The sequence below is a fragment of the Phalacrocorax aristotelis genome, chromosome 5 (genome assembly GCF_949628215.1).
Source record: "Phalacrocorax aristotelis chromosome 5, bGulAri2.1, whole genome shotgun sequence".
NCBI classification, from domain to species: Eukaryota; Metazoa; Chordata; class Aves; order Suliformes; family Phalacrocoracidae; genus Phalacrocorax; species Phalacrocorax aristotelis.
The window spans coordinates 38,278,798-38,295,641 of NC_134280.1; the positions used below are offsets into that span (position 1 = coordinate 38,278,798).

General features: G+C 42.5%; 1 protein-coding gene across 1 annotated transcript; it reads right to left on the reverse strand.

Annotated features, from left to right (window-relative positions):
* Positions 1–1,333: 1,333 nt before the first annotated feature.
* Positions 1,334–8,215, reverse strand: DUSP19 (dual specificity phosphatase 19). The gene is made up of 4 exons (XM_075093994.1): positions 7,925–8,215; positions 7,756–7,802; positions 6,237–6,389; positions 1,334–1,992 (listed from the first exon to the last, which is right to left on the reverse strand). The coding sequence occupies exons 1-4, from the start codon at positions 8,154–8,156 to the stop codon at positions 1,771–1,773; spliced, it is 654 nt and encodes a 217-aa protein (XP_074950095.1). The 5' UTR covers positions 8,157–8,215; the 3' UTR covers positions 1,334–1,770.
* Positions 8,216–16,844: the final 8,629 nt, after the last annotated feature.

Here is a 16,844-nt window from a genome sequence, read left to right on the forward strand (position 1 = left end):
CCACAAAAAACCTATTAAAATCTTATACAGATTTTTTTTTTTAATGCCATCTTAAGACAGTAAATCCAGCCTGAGATCTGTGAGGAGGGTCAAAGTTGCCTGCGCTATCTGTTCTTTATACATGTGTACTGGATGCGCTCAAACCCCTGACCAGACTGGTGGTGATTTGGTACAGGCTCCAAAGTCAAAGGCCTGATCTGTAGTTGGGCCATGAACTCCTCTAGTTTCCATCTGTTCTCTGAGAACCCACAAAGGAGCCAAGTGGCACGGAGACCATCGGGGCATATGAGCTTGGAACACTCATCATGCGACTGACACATGCATAGCGTGTGGCTTCTCCAAGACTCGTTTACCAAGGAACAAAGAAAGCTGTGGGTACAAGGAGTCTCCTGCATAACTTTTCCATCGCATATAATCTGACTATGAGCCAACCACTTTATCCCTTAAATACGACAGCCTAAGCAATCCTTCTCCAAGCTCTCCCTGCTAGGCAGCATGGCTGCGACCTCCCCTTGAGCTGGGACACCCCTCAAGGTTGCTCCTCAAGGCAGAGAGACCTTTTACCAACAGCAAATCTTTGGTAAGTGACCTTGCAGTATGGTAACTTTGATTGCATACTGAATTGATGCTAATAAAACATTACATAAACTTTGTGCATACAATCCCTTAGACATCAACCGTTGTCAAAGTCTGAGACTAAGATTGGACCCAGCCACAACTAAGCTCCATCAGTTTAGAAAGCAAGGGGGTCTTCTCTTAACCTCATGACTCAACGGGAGGGTCCTCCATTCCCTTTTGAATCCACGGTCTCTCTATGAATCATTTTAACTCAAGTGTAACTCAATTTTCCTTTGTATGCTCCTTCCGTGCATGCAGTAATTAATAGAGGGAACCTTGCCATCGAACTTTGTTAAGGCACACTTTTACAACATCATATTAAAACCACTTTTGCTAATACCTTTGTTGGTGATTCCTTAAGTGTTCCAAATCACCCATTTGCGACAACATGATGTGGAATGGCGTGAGAGGACAACAAATGCAAATTTGTGGGCAGAATGCAAAGAAAAGGCAGTAGCAGCAACTCAGAGATAGGTTGTGATCTACAAAAAAACCCCTGAGAGCCTGGTTCCCGCACTTTGAAAACACGTTAGTGCACTTTGAATCACTACTTGATGAGAAACAGTAGAAAGACACGAAGGATTAAAGCATCCTACACGTTTTAAGCATCCTCAAAAGACCATCTATTTTAATTTCCAAACATATTTAATGGCTGGCTAGCCCACAAAGTTCAGTAAACCCCTCTTTCATTGTAATATAAATTTAAAATCCAATATCAAAGTAGTTTAGTACATTTTATTATCTAGATTTTACAACTAGAATGCACAGATTTGGTTTAGTATTAAAGTAAACAGGGCAACTTATCTCACTTACTTTATTTCCCTTCTCTATTGCCTGTATTTTCTGACGGTTCAATAAAAAAAACATCATTCTGGTTTTCCCTAGTATTTCAAGAAAAATTGAAATTTATGGGTTTATTAGCATTCTAGGAAGAGCTTGTTCTTGGGCAAAATCATCTCGGTAGTCTGTGGAATACCATTTGGCATTTGGACTACATGCTGAAAAAAAAGAGGGTCAAAGCGGGGTAAGAAAAAAAGTATGGAAAGACTTTAAAAAGCGCATGTGAAAGGGGACTGCAAAATGACAGATCAAAGTACATACAACATCTGCTACTGTATAGTCAAAACAGATCATGTCACTTCTCCCTTTCAATCAGTCATGATCATTTATGCTTCCATTTGCCTTTATATTCTGTTCTTGGTACTTGTGAAGCTGTTCCATGAAGCCAGGATTTGGACAAGCTGCAGGCCTTGCATTTTTCACCATGGAAAAGGCTGTAGCAAAACTCAGTCTTTCTGAATACATTAGAAAACCGATGACTACTGCCGCTGCACGGGAAACTCCTGCATTACAGTGGACCAGAACTACACCATCCTTCAAGAAACAAATGAAACATAAGTTGGGATATTCATTAAGTAGATAGCAACAAGTTTTAGAAACTTTATACAAAAATCTATTAGAACTTATTAAAAGCTCCTTGTTGAGCTCAAAGCAAATATTTACACCTAAAAGCAACTACAAACACAGATATATAAGCCCAAAATTTAATATTTTTCCAGCCAAAGCCACATTATAATTATCAAATACTTCAAAACTAAGTGATACCTTAGATCTAAAAAAACATTCCTCTGTCCCTTTCCCCATGACCCTGCCGCAGCCCTCTCATGTAAAAACCAAATCACAGACACCTGGGATACCAAGACACCTGATCTAACTGGGTGCCAATTTTAAAATAAATTTTATTTGCAATATGAAAAGGAACTTGACTGCATCTTGTTACCAGGTTAAAAACATAGCAAGGCAGCAAACAGCTAGGCACAAGAAGCAGGCTTTAGAACATCTTGGGGTTTCAGCTGCACGCTCCTTGCATACTCTGGAGTTCTTCAGTGAAGATTCTGGGTAAGTAGGGTCATGCATAGGAACAGAAAAGTCAGAAAAGATATCGTGTGATTTGCAACATCACATTGGTAGTACAACCGTAGCAGCCGGTACAGCTGTTACAACTAAGGTCCCGTAACTGGGGGACTAAGGTGCAAAATTCAAAACTACTGATTTTCCCATAAACTCACAAATGTTTCTCCTGGGGTTTAAATTCAGGCTTATCCTGAATTGTCTATAAAATTAATGTTTTTATCCTACTTAAACATTTCCCACAGAATCTTTGAGACACCTGATTGACTCTTTAAAAAGACACTGCAAGTTTTGTTAAGAAATAACAGGCATGAGCTAACACAAAGGCAACTAGATAATCTAGTGTGGCTTAGGTGACATTTGCGAGGCCCAGGCTTTGTGATGTCGTCATGTTTGTACATCAGGCTACAGCCTGGAAAATGCTCGGTCCAAACTCTGCCAAATGCCACTTTCCCAAAAAAACCACCAAACCCCTAGCATCTCCATCTTCTGGATAAAGGTACTGAAACACAACACAATGTGCTCTGGTACTCGAGGCTAAGCAAATACATTCTACGTACGAACAGCCTGCTCTGTCTGCCCTTTTAACAGGCACAAATTATTCAATGGGTATTTTACCCAGAGGAAAAAAAAGACCTTTCCAGGAACTTGATGGCTTATGTTACAGACCTGGGAGTTGCAATTATCTGGTATATTAATAAGCACACAGAGCAGAAAATGGTTCCTGCTCTAAAAATCTTCCAGTTTAAATAATAAGACAAAGAAGTATGAAGCGGACTATTATTATCCATGTTGACGAAATGCCAAGCTGAGAGTAGAAGAATGACTTGCTCAAGTTAACACAACAAGATTATGGCAGAGCTAGGAACTGAATCTAAGCTCCTGCATCCCAGCACAATGAATCACAATATCACCCTTTTTTGCAATGGAAATCACATCCCCTTGGCATTGCCTGCTGGAAATTGTAATCTTCACCCCTTTCTCACATTCACGGGGGCGTGCTTCCTCATCACACAGACTACAGCAGATTGCAAAGCAGACTCATACATGTATTTCAACTACACGAGGAAGTGCCAGTGGTGACCTGTAAATCCACTATCTCCTTTATAATAATGACATTAAAATTATGACATTAAAAATTATATTTATGCCCCTGCTAATGAAACAATGACTGAAGCTTATCCACTGTAGATCTGGAGTAGTTTTTACTAATTTAATGGGAGTTATTTCAGACATAACGTACCATAATCAAGATCAATACCTATCAGCGGCACTGAGGGTAAAAAATAAGCACTGAAATTGATCTTTTTTTGTTTGTTTGTACAGTTCATGCTTTATTTTCCTCTTTACATTTCTTTGAAGGTTTGTGGTTTTGTTTTTCTTTTTAATGACTGTTCTGTTGTACATTGCCAAAAATTATATAGTGATATCCACGGAACAGATGTGAAAAATACTGAACCTGAATGAACATGGGCAATAATATTAAACCAAATTTAATATTGAGAACATTCATCTTTCCTTGCTAAACTCCATTGTTTCTTTATACAATGATGAATTTGGCATGTAATTCTTACCTAATTTTGTATCAGCTCTGAATACAGAATAGAAATGAGAAACAGATTGCAGATATGAAATTAATCTCTGTTTACCAAGAACTCCATGCTCTGGTCCTGATAGCCTAACCTTCACCTACCCAGAAGCAGTCCATGGTCCTGCAAGAACCTCTTAAGATTCAAGACCAAGTTGTGGAGTTGTTTTTCAATTTTTATACAGAGGGAAGCGAAGTCACCTTCCACCAAGAGAAAAGGTGGTTGTACACAGTGGGCAAAAAGCCTCACTGAGGAAAGAAATGAAAAAGAAGCATAAAGCTTTTGGTGAAGAGCCATGGGCCAATGTAATTCCTTAGGGATCTACTTTAGTTTGCAGTGCTGCCGGGGCTTTTTCTTTAGGAGGGACAGAGAGAGCAATAACAAGAGATGTTCATGAATGAGCTAAGATTTCCTCCCTGGAAGGACAAGATTTTCGAGGTTGTATAATTAGATATGAAAGATAAAAAAAATATCCCTTGTTCATAGCACTGTGATCTGACATGGGTCACCTAACATGTCATGGAAAATCTGCTGGCTGATTTGGAGCCTAGAAGAAACGGTGAGCTGTGATCAGTATCAGAATTTGTACCATGATGTCTACAGACTTGAGCAGTTACAGTTTTAGAAGAGTCAGTCCTGTTACAAGTCCCAGCTGGCAGTGGCTTACTGACCAGTACAGGTACAGGCTCTCAAATTCAAGTGCTCTCATAGTACTTCATTAAGTTAACCGTGTCCTACTAATAATTTCTCATATATCACGCTCTCTCACCAGTGAGCATCTCTCCCACCCCCACATTAGGAGAAGAAATGTAGTATCTCTTTGTGATTACTTAAAGAGAAGAGCACTTCATGATACAATTTATCATAAGCTCTTTTAACACTACTTTGGCAAAGCAAATAAAGCGATTCAAACCATCCAGAGATCTGTCTCCACATACTGCTATCACATGCTGCATGAACTGATCCTGGAGAACATCTATTCCGTCAATTACCTGCTCTTTTACCCAACTCTCCCATTAAAAAACTATTAATATTGCTGCAAAAGTTTTCAGGAGGACTCCTCAGCTTACCCAATAGTAACTGGAACATAAACAGCAGAGGCAGAAAGCAATACTGCAGTTATGAATGGCAAATCTTGTTTAGAAATGAGGTGGAAACTGTAACTAGATATCTCAAAAAGGTCGTTAAGTGACAATGTGTATCACATAGCTTGTAAATAATAAATGAGAGAAGGAAAGAACATTGTGTGACACAAAGAAAGCCGGGGCAAGATTATCTCCTTTTATCCCAAGCTATGTAAATAATGAATATGGTAGATATGATAGAATAACATGCAATGAGGTTTGGTTGTGAAGTCATTGTCTGGATAGACAAAGCAATGGTTGTCATGAATTACACACTCAGCCTGAGTTTAACAAATAGGAGTCACAGATGGTCTTGGTTACAGACAAGGCTGCCAAACAACCCAGAAGGAGTCCCTTCACCCTATTTCCTACATCATGTCTTTTTCAGGATTTTGTTAGCAGTTAAAATCACTGGTTGGCTCCAAGACTAGTAACACGCTCTCCGACAGTCTTGGTACATAACTGCATGTAGATTCGTAGCTCAATGTGTTGCATCTTCAATGAACGGTCAAGGAAAAGCATAGGGACGGTGGACTGTTGCGCACAAACCACACAGATCTGTAAAAGCACTGTTAGGCTTGCTTCCAATCCAAAAGAACATCCCCAATGGATAAATTATAGAAAGTAAAGTTTCTCCTTTTCCCTCTGTCAGATGTAGTGACTTGGACTTATGATGGGATGAAGACTTTTTGATCTAAAGTCAGCCACTGGTCCAACTGTATTAATGTATTAATGAAGCATTTCTCTAAAACATGCAAGACAGTCATTCTGAAAAAACAATACTGGAAGGAATGGGTATTAACAGCAGTGCCATGCCTCTAGCAATGCTTGGAAATTGGTTGGATTCTCTATTTAGAATTAAAAAAAACAATGGCAAAACAATTCATTTGGTACCATACTTTCTTTTGACAAAAGAAACTGCTTTAGATTTCAGAAAGCATAACAAATAATCTAAATGGGATAACTACTAACATTAATTATTGATATACTGTACCTGGATCTTGGCTTTCTCAATAAACTCAAAACATTCTGGGAAATAGGAGGTAATATCAGTTTCTGGGAGGTCCAGAATAGAAATGGTCTTGTATGTAAAGTCATTGAGGAAGGCGTTTTGAACCCCGTAGGCCATATTTAGAACATGAGTAACCTAAGTCAAAAAAAAAAAAAAAAACAAACAACCAAAAAACCAAAACCCAGCGGTCTTTTCTGAAGACAGCAAGCAAAATGAGCAGTAGCACAGGTGAATTATTCTTTAGGCATACAGAGACTATACCTTACACAACTGCAATGTTCAGTTTAACTTACGTATGCTGTCGATGGTACGCTTTTCTCCAGGCAAAGTTTTAATGCATGTTAAAATATACTGTGATAAATTTCAATTTCCTTCGATTTTTGAGAGGAAATGAAAAGATCTGTGCTCACCAAACACAGACTAAAGTAAGGATTTTCAACAGAAAAGGGAGTTTTCAGTGCACAGATGGAAAATCTAAGAGACAGCAGTAGGAATGAGAGCGCAGACCACCCAACAATCCCCCAAACTTCAAGCCTGCCCTAACCCACCAGCTTAACATTCCTCTTACTGAGTTACCAACACCATTTACTGGAGCAGGAGGATTTCAGAGTGAGCTATACCTGCACTTAGCAGGCGAGACCACCTCTGGCCTCCTGCTGTCACTGCTCTGTTCAGCCTATGGCCAGGTTGTGGGTTATTTTAACTTTCACTGAAGTGCCATTTAGATGGCACCAGATGCCAGACTGGCGCACACCCTGTCCTGCAGAAGCACAGCTGTCCGAAGGCAACCTCCTGAAAGGGGGTCGTAGTGAGGAGGGTGTTGGTCTCTTCTCCCAAGTTACTAGTGATAGGATGAGAGGAAATGGCCTCAAGCTGCGTCGCGGGAGGTTTAGGTTGGAGATTAGGAAAAATCTCTTTACTGAAAGAGTGGTCAGGCATTGGAACAGGCTGCCCAGAGAGGTGATGGAGTCACCATCCCTCAAGGTGTTAAACAAACACGCAGACGTGGCACTTCAGGGCATGGTTTAGGAGGCATGGGGGTGTTGGGTTGACAGTTGGACCTGATGATCTTAGAGGTCTTTTCCAACCTTAATGATCCTGTGATTCTATGATTCTAAGGCCTTATCCCCCCATTGCTGTAACAGGGCAGAGTAAAAAGACCGAAGTTCGTGACGGACTTAGAGCAGCTGCTTTCCTTTTGTTTCATCGATCATTTCACCGATGGCAAGGAGGCCTGATGCCGCTTAGTGTCTGAAACGGAAACGCATATGGCAATGCAGGAATCTGTTCCAGAAAACCGCTCTAAACAGTCATTAGTCTTGCAAGCAAAGTATTTCAGCTTCTTGCGAAGCTCAAAGGCATCCATCCATCTGCAAATGGAGCAGCCTTTTAAAAGTGCAAATGTAATACAATTCTTCTCAAAGTTATTTGAGAGTACTTTAGACTTTTTAACTTTAGCAAGCACTATGCAAGATGCGTTTTTATTTCTGTGGAACGTTACCTTATACTTTTTCATCGTCTCCAAGTCGTGAGCAGCATCCTGCGACCCTGCAGAGAAAGCCAGCCGCTCGCCAGGCTGCAGCCCTTCCCCGGGGCTAGGGGGCAGCTCCGCGCCGCCAGCCCTGCCGCTGGGGGGGGCTCCCGGCCCCGCCGCCCCCGGCCCCACTCACCCAGCAGCAACCAGGGCTTCACGACGCCGACCTGGAGGTCGGCGCTGAGGTCCTGCACGTAGCCGCCGCCGGGCGCCGCCGCCGCCCCCTCCTCCTCCTCCTCCTCCACCTGCAGGCAGGCGCCGCGCCACGTCTCGATGATCCTCCTGCCGCTCAGCGTCGTTACGCGGGTGCGCTGCTTCCGCAGGTTGGCCCGGGAGAAGCTGCGGATCTCCTGGGCGAGGGAGTGCATGGCCCGGGCGCCGCCGCTCCACCCGCCGCCGCTCCACCCGCCGCCGCTCCACCCGCCGCCGCTCCACCCGCCGCCGCTCCACCCGCCGCCGCTCCACCCGCCGCCGCCGGACCGCCGGCCCCGCCCCGCCCCGCCCCGCCCCGCCCCGGCTTCGCCCCGCCCATAGACTTCGCCCCGCCCACAGGCCGGCCCCGCTCCTCCCGCCGGCCCCCCTTGCCTTCCTCCGGCCTCTGCGCCAGGCGGCCGCCATTGGCTGCCGGTCTCTCGGGGGCGGTGCCTCGGCGCGCAGTGGCGGGGGCGCGCGATAGAGGCCCCCCGCCGAGGGCGGCGGCGGCGGCGGGGCCGGCGCGGGCAGGGCAGGGCAGGGCAGGGCAGGGCAGGGCAGGGCAGGGCAGGGCTCGGCTCGGCTCGGCTCGGCTCGGCTCGGCTCGGCTCGGCTCGGCTCGTCCCGCCCCGCCCCGCCCCGCCCCGGCAGGTCTCGTCCCGCCCCGTTTCGCCGTGGGAAGGTGGGCTCCGCCGGCCGTTACCGGGGTTGGGCACCGCGGCCCCCCCCCGCCCCCTGGAACGACGGGCGTGGCCGTAGCTCCCTGCCAGGCCTTCGGGTGGCCCTGGGGAGCCGGGAGTGCTCTGGTCGGTGGTGGGGTCACTCACGGAAGATTTGCCAATGCTTTTTCTCTGGTGCTTACAAGCCTGAGAGAAAGGTTTGGGTCCACCTAAAACCTTGGGGTTTTAATTATTTTTTATTAATTATTATTTGCAGGGCTTTGGTCTGCCAGTGAAGAGTGCAGCAAGTGTAATTAAAGCAGCCTTTCAATGGAAAAATGCCTGTTTTTGAAATACGTGCTGCCGTTTTGAAAAACAAATCATGCAGTAATGCCTGTCTGCCTGTAATTAGGACTTGCTTCATGGGAAGCATGGGAAAAATATTGTCAGCTGTTAAATGGAAAATATTAGAATTAACTACACCCCCCACCCCCACCCCGAGTCATTGAGCTAGTGACCAAATCAGAGGCCAAATAGGAAGAAAAGGTAGGCAAGGTGAGGCCGGTTTTTTCCCTTATTCCCAAGCTACTTAATGCCCATGTTTTCATGGATTCTCTATAGAGGACTATTTGTAATGTTACACAGCTAGTACCTAAATGTGTGAAATTTTGTGTGTGAAGTTAAATGGTAACACTGTTAAATTAAATTGTGCCAGAAATACATTGCAGATTTTTAACAATCCTCTGTGCTGGTTTGTAGAATACTGATGTATTACTACAGTGCTTCCCCTCTGACGTCAGAATATTCCTCAAACCTATGCCAGCAGGATATGATGACTCCGAAACAAATCCTTCTGGTAGTTCCCTTGAATGCAGTACAGAATGAAGGCAACTTAGTTCTGTGTAAAGAGGTCTACAAACACCGTGTCAATTCAAGAAGCAGAGAACGGTGCTAGGAACTGCAAGAGCATAAATTACTTCCAGGAATGCCAGTGGCAATCTTCTGACAGGAATTAGACATAAAATCAGAATACCCCACATGCTGTCTGGAAAAGCAAGAGTCTAAACCAAGAGATAAAATCAAGGAAGATGCTTAGGACAGGGATAGGAACAGAAGAGAAGTCTAGGCTGGATCAGAGATCAAGGTAACAAAGGTGCCAAAAAGAAGGCTCCAAGACAAAACATAAGTCTCACTTTCTGCAATAAAAATTATATTTTAAATACAAAGAGGAGGTTTTGTAACGTTCTGCATGGTAGATGTGCATTCAGTAGCCTCTCTGAAAGTGGACGGTGGCTCATAGCAGTTAAGTTATTCACTTTTGTTGTAGTCTATTAAATAATTTTGATGCTATTGATCAGAAGAAAGCAATGGAGAGCTTTAGGTCTGTGGGTTAAGCCAGCAATTGCAGAGTGTCCATGGCTGTTTTTCAAGCTGCATTGGCTTGCTACAGCTGCCCCTGTGAAAGTCCAAGAACAGTAGGGTATCCTGCAAGCATGCGGAGAGCCTCATGTGTCAGGAAATTGGCAAGGCCTGAGCAAAATTTGCTTGCAGTCTAGACCCAGAAGCCTGCCATCACAGCAACCAGGCTGTAGGATGTGCTTCATAACCAATTTCTGCCCTGTACATGTATGGGGCAGGCTGCCTGAGCGTTTGCAAGACTAAGCTGTGACAGATCTGTAAGACACTTACAGTTAAAATTAATAATACAACTACACGTTTTTCAGCAGACTCTGCGGAAGAGTCTGCAACATGCGTGGACACAGAAAGGCAGCTGATTCTGAAGTAATCAATTCATAGTCTGCTAGGAATGTTTATCATTGTTATAACTACCTTAAACACCAGGGGTCACTACTGGACATAAAATCTATCTGAAATCTAAATATTCTGCAGATGTTTATGTGCAGAATTAGTATATTATTATTTAATTAGTGTATCCATATTATAAGCATTAGATCTAGCCTGAGTATTCATAGACACTGTTTATTGTGATGCAGGCATTTACCTGCTGCTGGCAAGTCATTCATACTTTCCATTACAAGAAAGAAGATAATCATGAGGTTAGAGTTTCAAATTGGGACCTCCGTTCACAGATGAACACTGCCTCTTGCATGCTTTGCTGAGGATAGAAGACTTCTCTGAAGATATGGCAGGAGCTGGATGCTGTCTCCGCTTTATTCGTTGAATGCATTTATGGTATTGCTGGATGTTCGCGTGTTGAATAAGCTACCTACCAATGCAAATGCAGTAGAGTTTTAAGCTCACGGTTCTTCTGCTTTGTCTGTCAAGAAATTCAGCAGAACCTGTTCTAGTGGGTATAAGCTAAGAAATGTGTAACGTAGACACTACTTATTACGCAAAGCAGCTTGTACGTATTCAGAAAGCTCATACGACTATATGTCACCTCCCTGTTGTATTTGTTTCCTTCCACTATTACTTTTGGCCTAGGTACTGCCTGTACTTATCAATGCAAAAGAGCCAGCTTCTGTGAGAGAAATTACAACCAGACATTTCAGATAGCTGGCTTTGAGAAACCATCCTTGCACTCTGAAGAATGCATTTGTTAGAGGGTTGAACTTGATTGTAAAAAGCACCAAAAATTGAGAATCAATTGCTTATCTCAGTAATTTAACTGAAGCAGAGAATCAAACCCTAATTAGTATGCTAATTACATCACATTTAAAACTGCAATAACCAGGTGACTTTGAGGAATAGGAGAAATGGGTCAAAAATCAAAACATTGTCAGCTAATATCTAAAAATACAAGCATCTGCTGCAGACTGTATGTTCATGAGTTGAAAATAACAGTGAAGTTGGAAAGAACTGTATGCATCAGTTGGTCACAGTATGACTGTGAATCATGAATGTAGTGTGGTGATGAGAAAGGCAAGCGTGACCGTAGAATGTATCAGAAGGTATTTAAAATAGAGAGAGGGAAATAATCATGCTATTGTATAAAGTCCTAATAAGCCTTTTCAGAAGTGCATTGTGCTATTTGGGAATGACCATATCCAAAAAAAGATGATCTCATGCTTGAAATAAGTGCAACAAATAGCTTAAAGCTTAAATTGCACAATATGTGTTAGACTCTCATCAAAGCACTCTATGGTACTTGGACCCCTTGGGACAGGCAGCTCCTGTCCATACTGACTTGAGGGGGAGTAGCCCTCTGCCCTGGCATAGTAACTACTTCACCACCATTTGTGCGAATGCACAATTAAGCACATCTAGCAATGACCTCTCCGCCTCACACAGTCCAGAACGGTGTTCCCGACACCGCGTGGAGGCCCTTACCTGATGCAGAGTCTCGGTTTCAGCTTCACAAAGTTCTCAAGGCCTGATGCCTACTCCTGCTGTCTTTCCTATTTCTGAAGAAGCGAGCAGTTTGGAGGCACACGCTCAGGATCCTTCACACCCTAAGCAACAGGGCAAGATGGTACATGGGAGGATGGCTGGAGCATGACATGCTAGAGGGGAGAAAAAGATCACTTTTCCCTTCAGAGGCATTTGCTTTGGCACGTGTCTGTGCTCCATCCCACTTCCCTCATGTAGAGAGGTTTTGGCTGAGGGACGACCAGTCGTTTGTTCTCATCCATTTGTTTTCCATCCTTTATACTTGAGTACGTCTGGGAGGCATGCAAAGAATATTCTGGAAGAAAACTAGAGTCCCAGAAAAGTGAGAGTGGTGTTGATGGAGAATGACTTGTCCTCTTCTCCAGCCTAGTTGTGTACTTTTGTCCCATATCCTGAAAGAGGGTGCAGATACTAACCTCTTTTGTCCTCATACCCAGTAACATGCCTACAAAATCTATATTAAGTGGGATTGTGACTGGAAATGAAACATATGACCTTCAAAGCTACTGAAGTGTAGACAAAATCTCAAAATGTCATTTTATGGGGAAGAATGAATTTGTAGCAAGGCCTCTTCTGGAACTGAATACAGTGAAGAGTGCAAAGTCTGCAGGGATTCTCAGTTTTGTGTACTGAGATCACTGAAGTGAGCCACATAGGCCTTAGAAACTCTAAGTTTGCCAATTATTGATGGTTTTTTCCTTCTAGGATGGCAGGAAGAAGGGGTGGAGGCAGGGGCAGGTTGTTAAGTATATGGCATTTTAAAAGTGTTGCGTAGTAATTGGTCCAAATGGCGAAAGTCATGGGAAAGAGGACAAGGCTGAAGGCTGCGTACAGAAGTTTATCAAGACAAAAAGTTGACAGGGCATTCCTGCATGTACTGCTGCAGTTACACGTACTGTGGCCTCGTTGTTCGTGAGCAACAACAACAAGCTTTGGTGTAAGGCGTTAGTTTCTGGATTCTGCCAGTTTGTAACGCATTAGAAGCCCTAAACCCTATTGGCTAAACAATGGGCAGTTACCTGTGTGAGGGAATGGGGTGAGGCCAGAGGTGGTGGGAGTCTTCTCAACATTTTTTTGTGGTTTGGCTCTACGTAATTGTTGTGCTCATTTACTGACGCAGAGGGTTTCCCATTGTAGGGGCAGGTATATATCCTGAGTGCACATTTACATACACTCTCTCCCTATACTCCTTTAACATACAAATCAAAACATCCATTAGAGCTATGCTTCTAATTCTTGACCAACGTTACCTATGTCGTGATTCTTGAGGTGAGGGCAGAGGATGCATCTTGGTCAAGCCTGGAAACAGAGCCAGTTCCTTGAGTCAGTGGTGGTTTGACTCTGACAACATGCATATGAAAGCTCAGTCCACGCTGCAAAATGCTGTGAACAATCAGAGGCCCAGTGGTTGCTCCTAATCTTAGTAAGTTTGTGGACCTCATCCAAACACTACCTTCTAGCCCTGGCCTGAAGGGTAGGCAGCTTCTCTTTATTTTATTTATTTCAAGCAGCATTGTTTGCTGGTTTTCATAAAGCTAGCCTGAACCAGTGGTGTTTCCGCTGTCATATCTCCTCATGTTGCTGAAGAGAAATTTCCCCAGAAGCAAAGCCATGCCCATAACCAAAGGTATGGCCCTACAAACACTTATCAGGGCATTCTTCTCTGCTCTCACCACACTTTGTGAGCAGTCCATGCAAATAAGCAGGTTGATTCACTGATCTAAAGATGTATGTTTTTATAGTGTGTCACAGATTATGCTGAATAATGAGCACTGAGGAACAGGGTAGAATGCAAAGGTGAAATGTTTAATAGCCATAGGGTGTATCCCTGGGCACTTGTTGGTGTTAGGAAGATCTGGCATAACTCATGTTGCGTTACGTAAGTAGGATCTGAATTCCACTCCCATTTGCACTCAGGTTTCTCATTTCCAGGAGCACTTCGACTTGCTTCAGTGCAGTCAAGTGTGAGCAAAGATTTATATAGATACATATACACACACACACATATTTATAAAATGTTAATGTCTTGATGAACCTTAGTGAAAAACTGGGTATGTTAGCTCAGCAGTAGAGACACAGGCAAAGATAATCAGGGAAAGGAACAGTCTGTTAAGAGACTACAAAATGTGACCCATTTTAACAGAAGTGTACACATGCAAAACACCTTCCATTCAGGCTAGCTGCTCTGCAAAGGAGTGGTGGTTGACTATACAGTTAGCACAGACCATCAGTCACCAAGGCAGTTTGTGTGAAATACAACCATTTGTGTGTTATTTTATTTTAAGAATACCTTCACTTCAGGAAAAATGGTTTAAGAGAAGTTAACTTTGAAGTAAGGCCTGAAAAGAACCTGTAAGGGTCAGGACCTTCAAAAAAAAAAAGAAGAAAACACCTCAGCTTTGCAAGAGAAATGATGTTAACATAGGTGAGCTTCTGGAATGTTTTCAAGTCCTTTGAAATCCGAAGCATGGTTTTCTTTCTCCATTTTAGGCGGCAGGGTTGAAGTAAACAGTAAAATTATGATTTTTTTCAGTGGCTGACTCATATGACTACTCACAATTTATTTTTTATCAGGACACTCAAAAGATGAATTTCCCTTCTGATTTCATCTTCTAGCAGCCTACTTCTGCATAAATGCAACTAATCTGTCTCCCAAACTTCCTATTTCTCTACAGGTTTATTTCAGTGGTCATTCAAATACATGAGAGCTACTTTAGAACAAAAGTCCCCAAAAGATTCTCCTGCAGCAAAGAACAAGCCTACAGCCTGTTAAAATTAAAGAAGGTAAAATCAAAGTTCATTTCAGAGTTCTTGTAGCATCTTATGTGTAGGTTTTGTTTATGTGTAGCTTCCACAGGTGTCATAAAACATTAATCAAATTGTATCAGGATGCGTAGCAAGTTATTCTAGCTTCACAGAGTTCAAGAAGGAAACCATTAAAGGTTCTAGCCAGGATCACAAACCGAATGCAGGAGAAGAATTATTTTGTAGATTAGATTAGTCAGACATGGAAGTAGGACCTATTCTTACTGTTTACCGTGAAGAGATGCCTTCTATAAGTAGGGGTTAAGGTGAAGTTGAAAATGCACAAGCATTGCATCTCACTTCCTGAAAAAAAAAAAACAAAACTGGAGAATACGGTTCCTCTGCAAGCCCTTTTCTTGCCTTAGCATATTGCTAACATTGCATTGTGCATGCACGCTTGTGTGTGGGAAGCAGTTCCCTGCAGGCAGAGAAGGAAAATGACGCTGTCTGTGCCCTATCTAATTCTACATCTATAGCTCCATCTAGCCAACCCAGAGCTTTTTAATAACTTCCATCCCACTGACAAGGAGAGATCTAATTTTCCTTTCCCTCTCAAAATACAAATATATTCAGGCAGGAGCTGGCCTATGGTATTTCTTCAAATTCCTATACAAAAAACAGAGTTAAGCTAAGTGAGCCTTTGCTGCAGAATCCTAAAAATTTGTGTGGGTTCTGAAGGTCATGGACATATTCACAGAAGAGAAGTAGATCAACAGGTATTAAATGCAAGACAGTTCCTCTGGCTCATAAAGTCCCTGAGCCACAAACTCTGGGACTCTGGGAGAATATTCTGCAGAAGCAGTGGTACGTGTCTGTTCTTGCACTCTTCCTTAGTGCTCCATTCTTTGGCCACGGGTTAGAGGCAGGATACTGAGCTGGAGGGGCTTTTGGTCCGACCAAGTTCTCATGTTTTTATTTTCTTTCTGGTCAAGTGAATAATAAAAAAGAGTAAGCTTAGCCTTATAAAGTTTTAAAATTCCATAAAATCACTTAATATTTTAATTACATAAAATCCTGGACACCAGAGGCTTTATCTATGACCTGTAAAAGAATACAAGCTGCAGGTGACAGAGTACAGCTGTACTAGTCAATAGCGTTGATGGCATAAAACCGACCGTCATAACTCAATTTGTAATGTGATATTGCACATGTCAGCAAAGAAAGCGATACTGCTGGGATTTATTTTTTCCATGAGGACTGAGATAGATGCATCTATCAGTATCTGGGGTATAGCTGAAAGCATTTGAAAACCAGGGCTTCAAAAATAAGAATAAAAGTGATAACTTAAAGGAAAGACATTTCTAGAAAGAGAGGTGACATCCTGGACTATATGCATACACGCACGCGCACACACTCAGAAAAAACTAATAATTTTTGATACGCTGCAGAGTCAAAGAATGACCCAGATTGACCTAAACTGTCTCTTAGCACTTAACATTTTTCTTTTCTTCTTCAATAAGTAGACAGACTGAAAGGTCAGGGGTTTTTAACTGTGTCTTTTCTTTGAGTATTTCAGTAAAGTACAGAATCATTTTGCTTCAACTCAAAACTTACTCCTAAATTTATCTTATTTAATCATTACTTTTAAGGTAGCTAAAAGCTTCCATTATGTTCGGTTATTAAAATAGTTGATTATTTATTTATTTATTTTTATGTGGAATTCATTTTTACATGTAGACCATAAATTAAGTTCAAGATGATATAGCAATGTTGTCTGATTTACTTCAGAAAAAACGTGTAATTCATTTAGACTAAGGGTAGAAAATTACAAATGGATGTCAATATGAATACCTTTGATGTAATTAATCTGCTACTTTGATGACATCTTAATTGAGGAGATTTCTTACCTTTGGGACTATCTTGTCAAAACAAGTCATGACCAGCATTTCTCTTTCTTCCTTTCTCCCCAACATGTTTTATCCACTCTTTCAAAATCACCAGAAGCTTACTGCATAACACTGTCCTCGAATGTGAAAGATTTCCATTCAAGTTTGATTGTGAGGACAAATGTCCTACAAAAAGGCTGTTTAGTATTTCGAGGACCAGCCA

Coding starts and splice junctions, on each gene's coding strand:
- DUSP19 (XM_075093994.1), bottom strand. CDS start 8,156: ATGCACTCCCTCGCCCAGGAGATCCGCAGCTTCTCCCGGGCCAACCTG. Junction 6,390..7,755: donor AGACGATGAAAAAGTATAAG/GTAACGTTCCAC, acceptor TTTTTGACTTAG/GTTACTCATGTTCTAAATAT. Junction 1,993..6,236: donor TTGAGAAAGCCAAGATCCAG/GTACAGTATATC, acceptor TGTTTCTTGAAG/GATGGTGTAGTTCTGGTCCA.